The sequence below is a fragment of the Bufo gargarizans genome, chromosome 3, assembly GCF_014858855.1.
Source record: "Bufo gargarizans isolate SCDJY-AF-19 chromosome 3, ASM1485885v1, whole genome shotgun sequence".
NCBI classification, from domain to species: domain Eukaryota; kingdom Metazoa; phylum Chordata; class Amphibia; order Anura; family Bufonidae; genus Bufo; species Bufo gargarizans.
The window spans coordinates 592,319,147-592,334,670 of record NC_058082.1 but is presented as its reverse complement, the minus strand read 5'-3'; the positions used below and the strand labels follow the sequence as shown (position 1 = coordinate 592,334,670).

Here is a 15,524-nt window from a genome sequence, read left to right as displayed (position 1 = left end):
CCGCACTGTGTAACGAAGAACTGCTCGCGGTGAAATGGAGAGACAAGCGTGACGTTTACATGCTCTCCTCCATTCACGCAGACACGACAATACAAATTGAGCGAGCAACCCGTGTCATTGAAAAGCCCCTCTCAGTCCACGACTATAACCTCCACATGGGAGGGGTGGACTTCAATGACCAGATGTTGTCTCCGTATTTAGTTTCCCGACGCACCAGACGCTGGTATAAGAAGGTGTCTGTATATTTAATTCAATTGGCTCTGTACAATAGTTTTGTTCTCTACAGTAAGGCTGGGAGAACTGGATCCTTCCTCAAATTTCAGGAAGAGATCATTGAGAACCTCCTGTATCCAGGAGGTTCCGTGGCCCCAACCACCAGTGTAGTTAGCCGTCTACACGAGCGACATTTCCCCAATGTCGTTCCTGGTACCTCAACCCAACAGTCACCCCGAAAAAGATGTCGTGTCTGTAGCAGGAGTGGAATAAGGCGTGACACCCGCTATTTCTGTCCTGACTGTCCGGACCACCCTGCCCTATGCTTTGGAGAGTGTTTCCGGAAGTACCACTCACAGGTACACTATTAGCATAGGGATCATCTCACCAGGACAGGCACACAGGGCTATTAGGGCCCATTCACTCACTGCTGCTGCAAACGTCTCCTTTCACATGGGACAAAGTGCATAACGCACTTCGCCACATCTTTGGGCGATTTGCGCTTTGCACATTGACCCATGGGGAAGGAGAGGTTTGTTCTATAAAGGTAAAAAAAAAAAAACACACCAGTAAGCAAACACGTTAATGTTCAGTTAAAAAAGTTAAAGTTTATATGTTCTGTTGCAAAGTTAATAAAATTATTGCGTTGCGGCCTGGTTTTTTCTTTTTTTTTCTTTTCTTTTTTTACCTTTCAGGTGGACCAACCGATTGACTAGCTGCAGCACCGATGTGCATTCTGACAGAAGCATTACGCTGCTGTCAGATTACACGCAAGTCGGTGTATGCGGCGCAGCAAGACGGGATTTTCTCCTCTGCAGTGACAGATACGTTTGCCGAGGCATACGAGCTGAGGAGGAGGCGGCGTTCCTATGCTTTGGCAAACACTTTGTATATATAAAAAAAAATAAAAAAAAAATCCCGGCAATGATTTATTCATCCACATCGATTGATGTGAATGGAGAAATCTGGTTTGCCAGGGCATACGAGCTAAGTGGGTATGGATGTAGGGCGGAGCTCCTATGTCCTGGCAGACGCCTTTCCCCTCCATTTTTTTTTTTTGGCAGAGATTTTTTCATCCACATTGATCGATGCGAATGAAGAAATCTGTGCCGTTCATTTTTTTCTTTCAGCCCAGAGGCTGAACGGAAAAAAAAAATCTCATTACCTGTATGCTCAATATAAGGAGAATAGCAGAAACTCCTAATGCTGGCCATACATGTAATGATTGCGGAGACCCTCAAATGCCAGGGCAGTACAAACACCCCACAATTGACCCCATTTTGGAAAGAAGACACCCCAAGGTATTTGCTGAGGGGCATATTGAGTCCATGAAAGATTGACATTTTTGTCCTAAGTTAGCGGAAAGTGAGACTTTGAGAGAAAAAAAAAAAAAAAATCTATTTCCGCTAACTTATGCAAAAAAAAAATATTTCTATGAACTTGCCAGGCCCCTCATTGGATACCTTGGGGTGTCTTCTTTCCAAAGTGGGGTCACATGTGGCGTAGTTATACTGCCCTGGCAATTTAGGGGCCCAAATGTGTGAGAAGAACTTTGCAATCAAAGTGTGTAAAAAATGGCCTGCAAAATCCGAAAAGGTGCACTTTGGAATATGTGCCCCTTTGCCCACCTTGGCAGCAAAAAAGTGTGACACATCTGGTATCGCCGTACTCAGGAGAAGTTGGGGAATGTGTTTCGGGGTGTCATTTTACATATACCCATGCTGGATGAGAGAAATATCTTGGTCAAATGCCAACTTTGTATAAAAAAATGGGAAAAGTTGTCTTTTGCCAAGATATTTCTCTCACCCAGCATGGGTATATGTAAAATGACACCCCAAAACACATTCCCCAACTTCTCCTGAGTACGGCGATACCAGATGTGTCGCACTTTTTTGATGCCAAGGTGGGCAAAGGGGCACATATTCCAAAGTGCACCTTTCGGATTTCACCGGTCATTTTTTACAGATTGATTGCAAAGTACTTCTCACACATATGGGCCCCTAAATTGCCAGGGCAGTATAACTACGCCACAAGTGACCCCATTTTGGAAAGAAGACACCCCAAGGTATTCTGTGAGGGGCATGGCGAGTTCCTAGAATTTTTTATTTTTTGTCGCAAGTTAGTGGAATATGAGACTTTGTAAGGAAAAAAGAGAAAAAAAAAAAATCATCATTTTCCGCTAACTTGTGACAAAAAATAAAAAAATTCTAGGAACTCGCCGTGCCCCTCACGGAATACCTTGGGGTGTCTTCTTTCCAAAATGGGGTCACTTGTGGGGTAGTTATACTGCCCTGGCAATTTAGGGGCCCAAATGTGTGAGAAGTACCTTGCAATCAAAATGTGTAAAAAATGGCCTGCAAAATCTGAAAGGTGCACTTTGAAATATGTGCCCCTTTGCCCACCTTGGCAGCAAAAAAGTGTGACACATCTGGTATCACCGTACTCAGGAGAAGTTGGGGAATGTGTTTTGGGGTGTCATTTTACATATACCCATGCTGGATGAGAGAAATATCTTGGCAAAAGACAACTTTTCCCATTTTTTTATACAAAGTTGGCATTTGACCAAGATATTTTTCTCACCCAGCATGGGTATATGTAAAATGACACCCCAAAACACATTCCCCAGCTTCTCCTGAGTACGGCGATACCAGATGTGTCACACTTTTTTGCTGCCAAGGTGGGCAAAGGGGCACATATTCCAAAGTGCACCTTTCGGATTTCACCGGTCATTTTTTACACATTTTGATTGCAAAGTACTTCTCACACATTTGGGCCCCTAAATTGCCAGGGCAGTATAACTACGCCACAAGTGACCCCATTTTGGAAATAAGACACCCCAAGGTATTCTGTGAGGGGCATGGTGAGTTCCTAGAATTTTTTATTTTTTGTCGCAAGTTAGTGGAATATGAGACTTTGTAAGAAAAATTAAAAAATAAAAAATCATCATCATTTTCCGCTAACTTGTGACAAAAAATAAAAAGTTCTATGAACTCACTATGCCCATCAGCGAATACCTTAGGGTGTCTACTTTCCGAAATGGGGTCATTTGTGGGGGTTTTCTACTGTCTGGGCATTGTAGAACCTCAGGAATCATGACAGGTGCTCAGAAAGTCAGAGCTGTTTCAAAAAGCGGAAATTCACATTTTTGTACCATAGTTTGTAAATGCTATAACTTTTACCCAAACATTTTTTTTTTATCAAAGACATGTAGAACAATAAATTTGGCGAAAAATTTATATATGGATGTCGTTTTTTTTGCAAAATTTTACAGCTGAAAGTGAAAAATAACGATTTTTTGGCAAAAAAATCGTTACATTTTGATTAATAACAAAAAAAGTAAAAATGCCAGCAGCAATGAAATACCACCAAATGAAAGCTCTATTAGTGAGAAGAAAAGGAGGTAAAATTCATTTGTATGGTAAGTTGCATGACCGAGCGATAAACGGTGAAAGTAGTGTAGTGCCGAAGTGTAAAAAGTGCTCTGGTCATGAAGGGGGTTTCACCTAGCGGGGCTGAAGTGGTTAATAAGCCCCTGCGCTGGATCAGTCAAGTTATGTAGAGCACTGACACCTACATAATTTTGCCGTATCGAACGCCGGTCTACATGTAAGCCAGCTTCCTTGCCATTATAGATTTAGACCATTCTCTATGCCTAAAACCGGCGTAGAAAGTGATGAATGAGACTGACCTCCTTGCCCTTCCACACCACGTCCACTTTTGTAGACCTGGCATGATTGGGGAAAAGTTGCAGATTGCGGCGCAAATAACCTTTGCATCACAATCGGCGACAGAAATCCGCCGAATATAGGCGTATTTCTGATTGTAAATGACCCCCTTTTTGTTTGTGATCCAGTCTTTGTGGCTCAGTGTGCACACGTTAAGTGGAAATTCCACCACAAACAAACTCCACACTTAGCACAAATATTCTTTGATCTTCTGCTGCAGAAAGTTTTGGCTGATAGGAATCTGCCGCTGAGATCAGTGCTGGTTGCTAGAACTCAGAAGTAGGCGTTCAGGGTAAATCTGACCAAAACGTTAACATTTAGTCGTGGGTTTTTCCTTTTACGTTCAGTTATGTGAATGATCTGTACACTGTGAAGAACGCTCACCTTATAAGTATGACCTCCCCGTAGCCTGCAAACTGCTGCAGCAGCTCATCGATCAGGTTATCGTCAAAATAGCTTTCTTGTGGGGACGAGCTTTGTATGGAGACCATGACTGTGCCATCTGGCGGCCCCTGGGTTGCAATAACCTCCTTGTAGATCTTCTGCCGCTCTTCTGCCTCAGTTTCAAATATGTCCACATCGATCAGTGCAACAACCGGCCTTCAGGACAAGGATACAAACCGCGTCAACCATAATACATGGGGTAAAGGAAAGAAATACATCTACTCCGGTCATTACCTGTGATCCGAGGTTTTCAGCTCCGCTCTGTTGTAGTGCAGCAAGGAACCTGGATTCCAGGTATAAGCAATGTTTCTCCCATCTTGTAAACTAGAATTCAGGAGATCCAAGTCTTCAGCTGAAGTAATGGAGAAGTAAACATGAAAAACACTGCAAATATAGACACCGACCAATGTCACCTCTTCTAAAGTGATGACATACACTTCGGATATGATCGTTGCAGGGGCAGCCTCAGAAACCCCCATCTCATCCAACAGACTCCCTAAAAAGACTGCAGGGAAATGTCCAGTGACCCTTTTTGGTTCTTCTGTATGGATAAGAGGGCCGGCAGGGGAGGACCATGGAGGTATTTTTTAAGCTTGAGGCTCACACTATAGGAAGCAGTCAATATGGTACAAATATCCCCCCTACTTATAGGGGTATTCCCACCGTACACATTTCGGGTGTAGCCACAGCTAGCAGGCTAGCCTGTATACATGATTCACAGAAAAACGAGCAGAAAGACATGCACATGGGCAGCCGCTTCTCCATCAGGATGGGACAGGCAGTGGCCACCTCACTGGGCAGGGGTCAAGGGACGCTGTTCTGGAGACATGCGGGGCCCCGAGGTCCTACACTTAGACACTTATGGGTGAGAATACCCCTTTAAAGAACCACTGTCTTTTCACGAAGCACCTGCCATGTCCAAAGGGGTCAAGATGTGGAGACCCTCACAAATTGCTGGAAAAAAGCTGAGCGCTGTGCCCCTTCGGCTGTGAATGTCTTTGTACTACAGATAAATACCTGATCTGTCAAAGGGCCATTTTCTTCTCTTCCAGAGAATACGATCTGTCCAGGCAGGGGTCCGGCACTTCTCACTTGTGTCATAATCGTCAGAGAACAAGTCATATTTATAGGTGGGGGCAAAACTAACTTTTCCTTCTAAGAAACCCCTGAATACCTGAGAGCAAAAAAAAAGAAAAAGAAAAAAATTGACCCAAAAAAAAAAGAAAACCTGCAACTTACATTCAGTTATGATATAGTTATATATTGATTATATTCAGTTATATACAAGGGCAAGTTAAAGGGAACCTGTCAGGTGATTTACGCAGCCAGGCATATAATAAAGGAAAAGAACTTGAGCGCTTCAATTTATATGATTTGGGGCAGAATATCAGAGTAAAAAGCGTAGTAAATCTTGACAGGACTCCTAAGAGATACAGCAAGAGTCCCCATTACCCAGCCCACAAACATATAAGAACATATGGGGATCCTAGCTGAAGGAGGACAGATGAAGCCATGGTTGTTACTGGCTTAATGCGCAACAAAAACACAATACAGTTCTGTTAAAGTGACCATCCTGGTGCAGCTGGTGTGAAAATAATGCTGTATAAGGCAGGATTTAACGACTTATACCGCCAACAGATGACACTTTATAGGCTCCATGTTTGAGAAAAGAAAAAAAATGCATACAGAAAGGTATTCCTACTGCATACTTCTGTAAGGAACAGCGAAGCACACTGCACTATTCCATACAGCAGAAGAAAGGGCCCTGCTCCCAGTAAATAACTGCTCAGATGCTGTGGTCTCAATAGGTTGTGGCATTTGAGGGGTTAAAAGTCAGTGGTGCAGCACGGTGGCTCAGTGGTTAGCACTGGTGCCTTGCAGCGCTGGGGTCCTAGATTTGAATCCAACCAAGGACAACATCTGCATGGAGTTTGTATGTTCTCTCCGTGTTTGCGCTGGTTTCCTCCGGTTTCCTCACACTCCAAAGACATTCTGATAGGGAGCTTAGATTGTGAGCCCCATTGGGGACAGGGTGATGCTAATTTCTATAAAGCGCTGCTAAATAAGTCAGCGCTATATAAGTGCGTAAAATAAATAAATGATCGGAGTAGTCTCCAATCACGGACCTTGTTTACTAGGCGTCTACTGTGTAAAACAGCAGGAACCTGCCGAGTATGGTGGTCAGAAGCTCAGCGGGTTCCATTTTTAAAGACCCAACATGTGCCACACATACGGTGGATGTTGTGAAGGGGAATATAAAGTGATTTATAGGACTGGCCGAACAAGGCATAGTTTGGCTAAAATGGCAGATGGAAAAGGCAGCTGCTATGACGGTCAGGTGCTACACTAGTACTTACCGCTCTACTGCATGAGACTGAAACTGGCTGTAACACACACACCTATGGGATGGTCATACCTGTCCACTATTCTTCTGGTTGATCAACTGATCTCCAACAACGAGAGAATCCCAGTTCTGATTCCTGATCAGCTCTTTGACCTCTTCGTTAGGCATATCAATACGATAGTTAAAATCTCCACACCAGAAGATGTAGTCATGAGAAAATAACATTCTCCCCTGGTGAAAAAAACAACAACACCACCAATCAGTTTCAAGACCTTCTGCAGGATCAGCAGAATGGACAGATGGAGAAAAAGCAGAAGAGAACAAAAATAAATAAAAAGTTGAAAGAATAATAAAAAAATAAAAAAAAGGAAGAAAAAGAAAGGAACACACAAAAAGGGGAAGAAGAAAGCAAGATAAGAAATAAAAAGAAAGCAAAGAAATAGAAAGAGAAAGGACATTCTGTAAGATTACCAGTGTGCACAGGAAATGAGGCAGAATAAGAAAGAAAGAACAAAAAAAGAATATAAAAAGGAAAAAAAAAAAAAAAAAAAAGAAGTAAAAAGGAAGAAAGAAAAAGAAATGAAGCCAAAAAGGAATAAAGCAAGAAAGAAAAAGCAGCAAAAAAAAGCAAGAAGAAAAAACATGAAAAAACCAAAAACATTCCCATTGCCCTTACCATTGGGAAGCTAAGCTTGCGGGCTATTTCATGATAATCCTCATTCCTCTCCTTCACTTGGGACTGCCCAGCTGCAAAGTGACTGCAGACGAAGCAGAGGCTGGTGGTGTGGAACAACATCCTGATGGCCACTGCGCCTTTATTTCCGGTTGCTCCCCCCATGCCGGTCTTCACCGTGTCTACAGCAACATCCCTGTAATAGAAAGTCAAGCACTCAGGAATGAAGGCACTGTGGTCAACTACTGCCCGACAGAACAGATAATGACGACTGACCTGATGAAAGGAGCGTGCTGGGGTCTTATGAATACGAAGAGACAGACTCCGACCAGCTGCTCCGAGGCTAGGAGAACATACTTGTTGTCCCTGGAGATGGTCTTCTGAAGCTCGACAGCCCACAGCTTCTGGTTGGTTGTGCTGTAGAAACAGATAAGTAGTTACTAACCAGAGACTGTCCGGAAGGCTCAATGGAATCATCTCCCATCAAGAACCATGACAGGAAGGCAAATGCAAATAATTCCTCATTACTACAAGAAAATTCCTTTAAGATGGGTTCCCACTGCCCTAAATCACAATTTTTCTTTCCTGCGTCCTACCCCTAACCCCATTGTAAGCATCACCTTGTTGCTTCCATTTCTCCATCCTTCCTCGGTTACAGAGCTCACCATCGTGCCCCATGAAATTTACAGCAGGAATATCCATTTTCTGCTGTTTCTGGCGCTCGTTTTCCACCCACCCCAGCATATATTGCTGAGCAAGCGCCATCTTGTAAAGTCTGCACTGTACGTGACATCAGTTCACCCTTAGGGCTCATGCACACGAACGTGCCGTGTTTTACCTGGATGCTGCCCGTGTGCTTTCCACAATTTGCATAACAGAACGGGTGGCCCATTATAGAAATGCCTATTGTCCGCAAAACGAACAAGAATACGACATGTTCTATTTTTTTTTTGCAGGGCCGCGGATCGGAGGAGGACTGCACGCGGAGTGCTGTCCACATCTCTTGTAGCCCCATTGAAGTGAAAGGGTCCGCATCTGGGAACTAAACCATGTTCGTGGGCATGAGCCCTTACACTGCAGGGAGCGGATGGCAGACCGCTTCATTTGGTATGCGACCTCATCGGAATTTGCAAAAAAGATAGTGGGCCGTCAAGTGATGGCTACATGGTTGGAGGAATTGGCACAGGAAAGTTATTGGCAAATAGTATTAGTTCAACTGGTAAAAGGGAAGACTTGGTTTTCTAATCTGGCATCAAAGGAATGGCAAATCTGAACAAAATCACAGCACAGTGAATGGAGCTTTGTTCACACTGTATACATGCTGCCGATTTTCTTAGTGCAAATTTCATTTTGAAATCTGCAACATGTACACTATCTTGCGGACTGTGTGCAGCTGTTTGCCATTGACATCAACGGAGTTCTGAAATCCGTATCTAAATCTGCAACACAGACAACACAAAATGGTTTACTTGAAGGGGGTCATCCCATGACTAATCATATAGTGCATGGGAATCTCTTTCTAACAAAGCTAGAACTAGCCCTGTACCTGACATGGATCCAGAGATCCCCCCATTCATTGATCCGCTAGATTTATATCAAGCTAGCAGCTCAGGGGGCGTGTCTGTTCTGCTACAGCTCAGGGGGGCGTGTCCATGCTTGCCCTATCACAGCTCAGGAGGCAGTTGAAAGATGAATCTGAGCATGTGCAGCCTTCTCAGTGAGCAGGGCGAAGAAATAAGAAAAGAAACAAACAGCAGGTGGCGCTATACAGATACATTTTATTGAATAACTCAGTGGCTATGCTAAATTTTTAACTACATGCAATTACAAAAGTGTTCAGATCCCGATGCTGGTTTTAAAACTGTAGAATATTTTTCATGGGACAACCCCTTTAACCACCTTACTGTTTTGCCAGAGTCCAGCTCGGCCAGTTGGAAAAGTAGCTAACTGGAGGGGGGAAGAGCTGCTTTAGATGCTGCCATCTCCTGAATGGTAGCTGCTAGAACCATACAACTGGTCTTGTTTGAAAGCCTGACATTCCATACAAATGACAGCTAAAGTCCAAGCAACAGAGGAGAAATCACTTAAAAATCGAGTTGGGAATAATTGCGGGTAAAACCTGTTTTTACTTTCACTTTCAGCTGCATTCACAGTATGCCGATTTCTATCAGTGATATCTTCCCCTGTACTGAACAGATTGCTGTCATTCTGGTATTGTCTGAAAGCTTGGAATGTCAGCTTTTAAACAAGACCAGTCGCATTTTGTAGCCGCTACCATTCAGGAGATAGCAGCATCTAAAGCAGCCGTCCCCCCTCCTGTTAGCTACTTTTCTCACTGCTGGAGCTGGACTCGGGCAACACAGTTAGGTGGTTAAGAATTTTGATGAAAATCTACAACTCTGCATCAAAATCTGTGCAATATTTCACTGCAGATTTATGTGAGGATTTCATCTATGTGAACTTAGCCTCAAGGTTCACTCTGCTCGGTCTTTGCTTTTTGTGAAATCCTGAATCATGTCATTCCTGTTCTGTGCGGAGACTGAAGCCAGACATCACAGCGCGCCTGTATCAACCTACGGAGCTGTTCACACGGATGTTATGATTAAGGGCAGCGATGTCATATTGGAGGAAACCATCATGATATGTGGCAACTTGGTTATTCGACCCCAATAACTTATAACGGATCAGTGATTATTTTTTTGCTGGATGCAATATGGTAGCATACCCTGCAGTGAACACAGCCCAAGATAGAAAAACATGGCGAACATATTAGAAATTCACAGGAGCTGCGCTCACCTGGCATTGACAATGTTCCCTGCATTCAGCTCCACCATCTCCTCAAACCCGATGGCAAATATATCTGTAGGCTTGCTTCTTCTATCTATAAAGAAAGAACGTTTAGCACAATGGTTAAGTTCTTACTCAGCCGCTCAGGCTTCTCAGGGTGACAACCCTTACATGGTGCTTAGAGGCTGTCACTCAGTGTCAGGACAGTATGCATTCTGCGGTCCTCAAAAAACACGGATGACGTTTGCGTGACATATGTATGGCATCTTTTTTTTTGTGGATCCATTGTAACAAGACCTATCCTTGTTCGCAAAACAGACAAGAATAGGACATGTTCTACCTTCTTTGCGAGGGCTACGCACTGGACAGCACAAAATACGTTTGTGCAAATGAGCCCTAAATCAGAATTTGAGTTATAACTCCCACGGTCAACTGAACAGAAGGGTCGCAATGCAAGTAAAGCTCTGGATCCACCTTTGGACTGTATCTTCATAACAAACGCTGAAATGGGTTGTCAGATTATTTTTTTTATCTATTAATAATTAAAAAAAAAAACAAGCAAACTTATATTCACTGTTCTGAACCCCCTCCACTCCAGTGACAACGCTCCGATTCTCCCACCGCTGCAGCAATGACCGGCCCCGTCTGCCAGCTGAGATCACGTGCGGTAGTCGCTACCCTCAGCAGTATACAGGAGGAGGTTGCTGAGGCCAGTGATTCGGCAGCGATATATGGGCAGTTGTAAAATCAAAGACTGGCGGAGAGGATTAGACTGACAGAGCTGGAAGGGTGGAGGGGGGACCTCTGGATGGTGGGGTTATGTACTTTCTATCACATTAATAGCCTCAGTGACTTCTACAAAAAAAAAAAAAAAAATCCCTTGAAGTATAGTATATAGGAAGTGACTATAAAATTCTGGAGACAATAAAAATAAAAGAAAAAATACAAATTCAACTGAAAAACAGCATAAGGGAAGTGAGAGAACACTGCAGGCCGGGCAGGGCCAGAGATAAGCTATCAGAAGCGCGTAGTGCGACAGGAGGCTATAGCGGATAATCGCCACCTCCCAATCCCTTCACTACAGCACTGTATAGGAGGCATTAGAAATACTGGAAATCTGAAAATTCAAACAAAATTCTACTCCAACTCCAGCTGAGGGTTGTGCTGAATTGGTACGGCGCGCTAACCATTTTATTTATTTTTTTATAAATCTGCGCCATGTCTATCCATTTCATTAACAATAACTCATCCATTCTGGGACAGACAGGACTTTCTCAGGGTAAATTATGGCAATAAAAACCAAAATGATCATCTCTTTACCATTTGACAGTTTAAATGAAATTCAACACTTTGTGTTGTATGTATCACTTATGGAGGATATTTACACACACATAGAGATAGATAGATAGATATATATATATATATATATATATATATATATATATATATATATATATATATCTATCTATCTATCTATCTCTATCTTAAGGGGTTGGTTAAAGGATCTTGATGATCTATCCTCAATATCTGATTGGTGGGGACAGACATGACATCTCTGCTGATCAGCTGTTAGAAGGGGCCAGGGTGCTACGTCATGTCACATGGCCTTTGTGGAGTGAATGGGACTGAGCTGCAATACCAAGCACAGCCACTATACAGTGTATGGCGCTGTGCCTGGCACACTGTGAAGGCTCTTTCAGGTACTGGGTGTCAGATCCCCAACAACCAGATATTGATGAGCTAGCCTGTGAATGGGTCATTAATATTTAAGTCCCAGAAAAGCCACTGGAGAAGTAATGAGAGGCAACGTTTGTTTCAGGTTGTCTTTTATTAACATTTGAGTTATATTTTAGATCTTATGTCATGCCTTTGCGTCCTGTATAAAATTCATGGATATCTATGGGTACATGGTGAGCTCAACCCTAGGGCTACTGAGAAAAAGTCTTCCCGACACTTAAAGGGATCACCTATATATATATTTTTTTTATACTAAATAAAACTAGACAATGACACATAATATTAGGTCAGGTTTTTATTTTCCAACTATAGATATTTTTAATTCAATTTCCTATACAAGATTATGGCGGTGTCGATGTTGCCGGAGCTGCTGCTGCTCAGCATTCAGAGATATGCCATGCATCATCCACATGGGCTACAGGAACCCATAGTCTGAAGGGGGCTCACTGTCTTCTAGGGTATAGTGTTGTGGGCATGCTCTGTCACCTGTGCAGAGGTCAATGTGCCAGGAGTGAGAGTACATAAGCTGTGACCATTATCTATTGTGAATGGAGGATCCTGTGTTGTGTAGACAGAGGTTTTATCTGCGATTGTAATCTTGCCTGTGATGATAACGAGAAGACTGCTGAGAAGTGATCTGTAAGGCAGGGTACACATCTGCGTTATAAACTCCAGCACTGTAATCCGGCGTACATACAGACTTTCAGCCGGACAAAAAATTGCTACACGCAACATTTTTTGCCCGGCTGAAATTTGGCATATAATGTGTCAGAAAGCGGCCGGATTATACCACCGGATCCGACCTGGCACAACACGGTGGTATCCGGCTATGCCGGGTACGATGAACTCTGGCAGTCTGTTCCTCACAGCGCAGATGTGAACTCAGCCTTAGGGCCCATTCAGACATCCGTATGAGTTTTGCAGATCCACGGATCCGCAAAAAACGGACACCGGCAATGTGTGTTCCGCATTTTGCAGACCGCACATCGCCGGCACTATAATAGAAAATGCCTATTCTTGTCCGGAAGTGCAGATCCGCATTTCCGAATCCGGGCAGCACATCGTGCGGCCCCCATAGAAAAGAATGGGTCCCCAATTTCGTTCCGCAAAATGCGCAAAAGAATTACGGACGTGTGAATGGAGCCTTAAGAATAGAAGTCTCAGTCTATTATGAGGCTCAGTGCCCAGGGTGTGAACTGTAGGATTTCAGGATTTTTTAAATGTAGTTTGTGACAAAGGAAACTAAACCTGAAAAAAAAAGTCATAAGAGTCTGTTTAACATAAAAACTTCATAGAGAATGTATGGCGATACATATTGCGGAAAGAAGGGTGGGGCATGCTGGATTTCAATATGTCCAAACCTTTGGTTCTCAGAGGAAATAAGCCCCTGCTGGAGGTGTCCTGCAGGGGTTTCGGCTAGTTTCACACTAGTATTAGACATCTCTGGCAGTCTGGATTCAGCATTGCTGGACGCGGACACCCACCGGCCCCATTCACTATAATGGGGACTGGCAGAGATCCGGCCGCAACCCGGAAAACATGCTGAGAATTGGCCGGCCGATTGTGGCCAGATCTATGCTGGTCCCCATTATAGTTAAAGTGGCTGGCGGTAGCTTCCGGCAATGGCGGAATGCACAGAGATCCGGCAGGATGTTCTCTAAAACCGCTAGTGTGTAACTAGCCTAAACCTCTCCCCCCTCCAGAAGACATGTGTATGTTGGAACAGGCACTTGGCTAATAGGGATGTAAAGTGTACGACCAGCTTTACCCAACGCGGTTACCTTGGAACTCCTGGATTCCGGCAATTTTTGGAGCATCCAGCAGCCAGTCTGTCAGTGTTTGGTTCTTAAAAGCGATGCTTCGGAATTGCTTCCCACCGTTCACATTCCAGGTCCCTACACAGATCCGAATCTTCCTAGGTTTGGCGTACCTGTAGTAGTTCTCACACATGCTCTGCAACACTCTCGGAGACGCTGGCAAGAAAACGAGACAAAATGTAGTCAGTCAATCGGAACAGACAAAGCTGCTGGTAAAAAGGGCGATATAAATGGAAATGAGAGGGACACTGGTGCGGATGCCATCAGCCAACCAAAAAGACCATATATTGTATTGCAAACTTTTTTTTATTATTTTTTTTTAAATTTAATTCTCCCTCTAAATATAAAAACATTGAAGCAACTTTGATTTCCTTTTATACCGTTTTGTTTCTACAACTAAGCAGGTTGTGTCTCCACGGTAACAGACAACAAACCCTATGTAGTCTGATCCTGCCCTCCTATTCCCTTCTATCCGTCCTCTACTTCTGGATCATTTACCAAATAAAAAAACGTCACAAAATAGGGGACAAATGGAAGAAAGTAGGAGACTGCAATACTGAAGGATTACACCGCACAGAATTCATTTTCTGGCTGTTACCATGGAGACACCGTCTGCACAGGGGCTGTAGGAACAAGAAGGTAGGAATTATTTTTAGAGGGTTCATCTGCAATTTATTTTCTTTAATGGTCCACCCCTTCATGTGATTAATTACATTAACGGTGATTATGTTGAAAATACTCTTACGAGACCAGCACTGCGCTTTCCAGTGCAATTAGGCTGCAGGTATTTCCTGGATCCTAACCTTGGAACCCACCACAATGTACATAGGTTGCACCTGCGCAGTTAGGTAGCCTCTGGCGCTGTGAGCAGCCTGTGCCTGAGCCTGCATGACTGCACAGGCGCAACCCACGTATATCGCGGGTTGTAACTGGACTAGGATGCACGTGATCCAGAAAGTGCCTGCAATCTAATAACACCGGGAAGCGCCGCGCCGGCCCTGTAGGAATATGGTCATCATTATTACTGTTAATATGCTTAATCACATGAAGGGGTGGACTATTAAAACATTTAAAAAAAAAAAAAAGCGGATAACTCCTGTAAGGGCGCATTCACATGACCATACGTGGCCGCCGCTACCACAGAAAATGCCTATTCTTGTTAGCAATTGCGGACAAGAATAGGACACGATTTATCTTCTTTTTGCGGAGCAACGCAGCTTTTGTAAGCCCCATTGAAATGAGTGGGTGGGGAACGGATGCGGACTCATATGGTCGTGTGAATGAGCCCTAAGGCGTATTACAAAGCCGCTTTCATTTTTCATTTCAGATTTATGGCAGTGATAGCCTTTAACGAATATTCACTGTACAAACCATAGTATGTCAACGCACACAGCAGAACTTGGAGACTGACCACAAAATTACACAGGAATTATACTAAAAAAAAAATATAACAAAAAAAGTATCCAAATTGTGGCACATTTGGCACAAGCTGCCACACACGTGAGACACTTCTTTATGCCACGTCATATGCCGATACTTTACAACTCTTAGCTACACCCGCTTCAAAACTGCCGAGGTATTTATAAAAAATAACTAAAAATATAATACATTTGGTGCATTTCATGAAATGAAATTTGGGAGGAAGGATGAGGTTAGTCTAATAACTGTACCTGATTGTAACATGAGCTCAGATACTGACCATGCAGCAAAAGGGAAGGAATAGACAGTTGGTTAACAGCAGATTACAGAGAGGCAAAAACAAGCACAAGCTTCACAAATGTCAG

The 15,524-nt window shown here is 43.4% G+C and overlaps 1 protein-coding gene across 3 annotated transcripts in view; it reads right to left on the bottom strand.

Moving 5' to 3' along the window:
• Nucleotides 1–15,524, bottom strand: part of SYNJ1 (synaptojanin 1) — a 95,223-nt gene that overhangs the window by 33,519 nt on the left and 46,180 nt on the right. For all 3 annotated transcript variants that reach the window (XM_044284395.1, XM_044284397.1, XM_044284398.1), the window contains exons 13-20: nt 13,705–13,896; nt 10,196–10,280; nt 7,676–7,816; nt 7,403–7,595; nt 6,799–6,957; nt 5,400–5,556; nt 4,617–4,734; nt 4,323–4,538 (exon numbers count right to left, since the gene is read on the bottom strand). In XM_044284395.1, the coding sequence (XP_044140330.1) occupies nt 4,323–4,538; nt 4,617–4,734; nt 5,400–5,556; nt 6,799–6,957; nt 7,403–7,595; nt 7,676–7,816; nt 10,196–10,280; nt 13,705–13,896 (1,261 nt within the window). The remainder of the gene's footprint in view (nt 1–4,322; nt 4,539–4,616; nt 4,735–5,399; nt 5,557–6,798; nt 6,958–7,402; nt 7,596–7,675; nt 7,817–10,195; nt 10,281–13,704; nt 13,897–15,524) is intronic.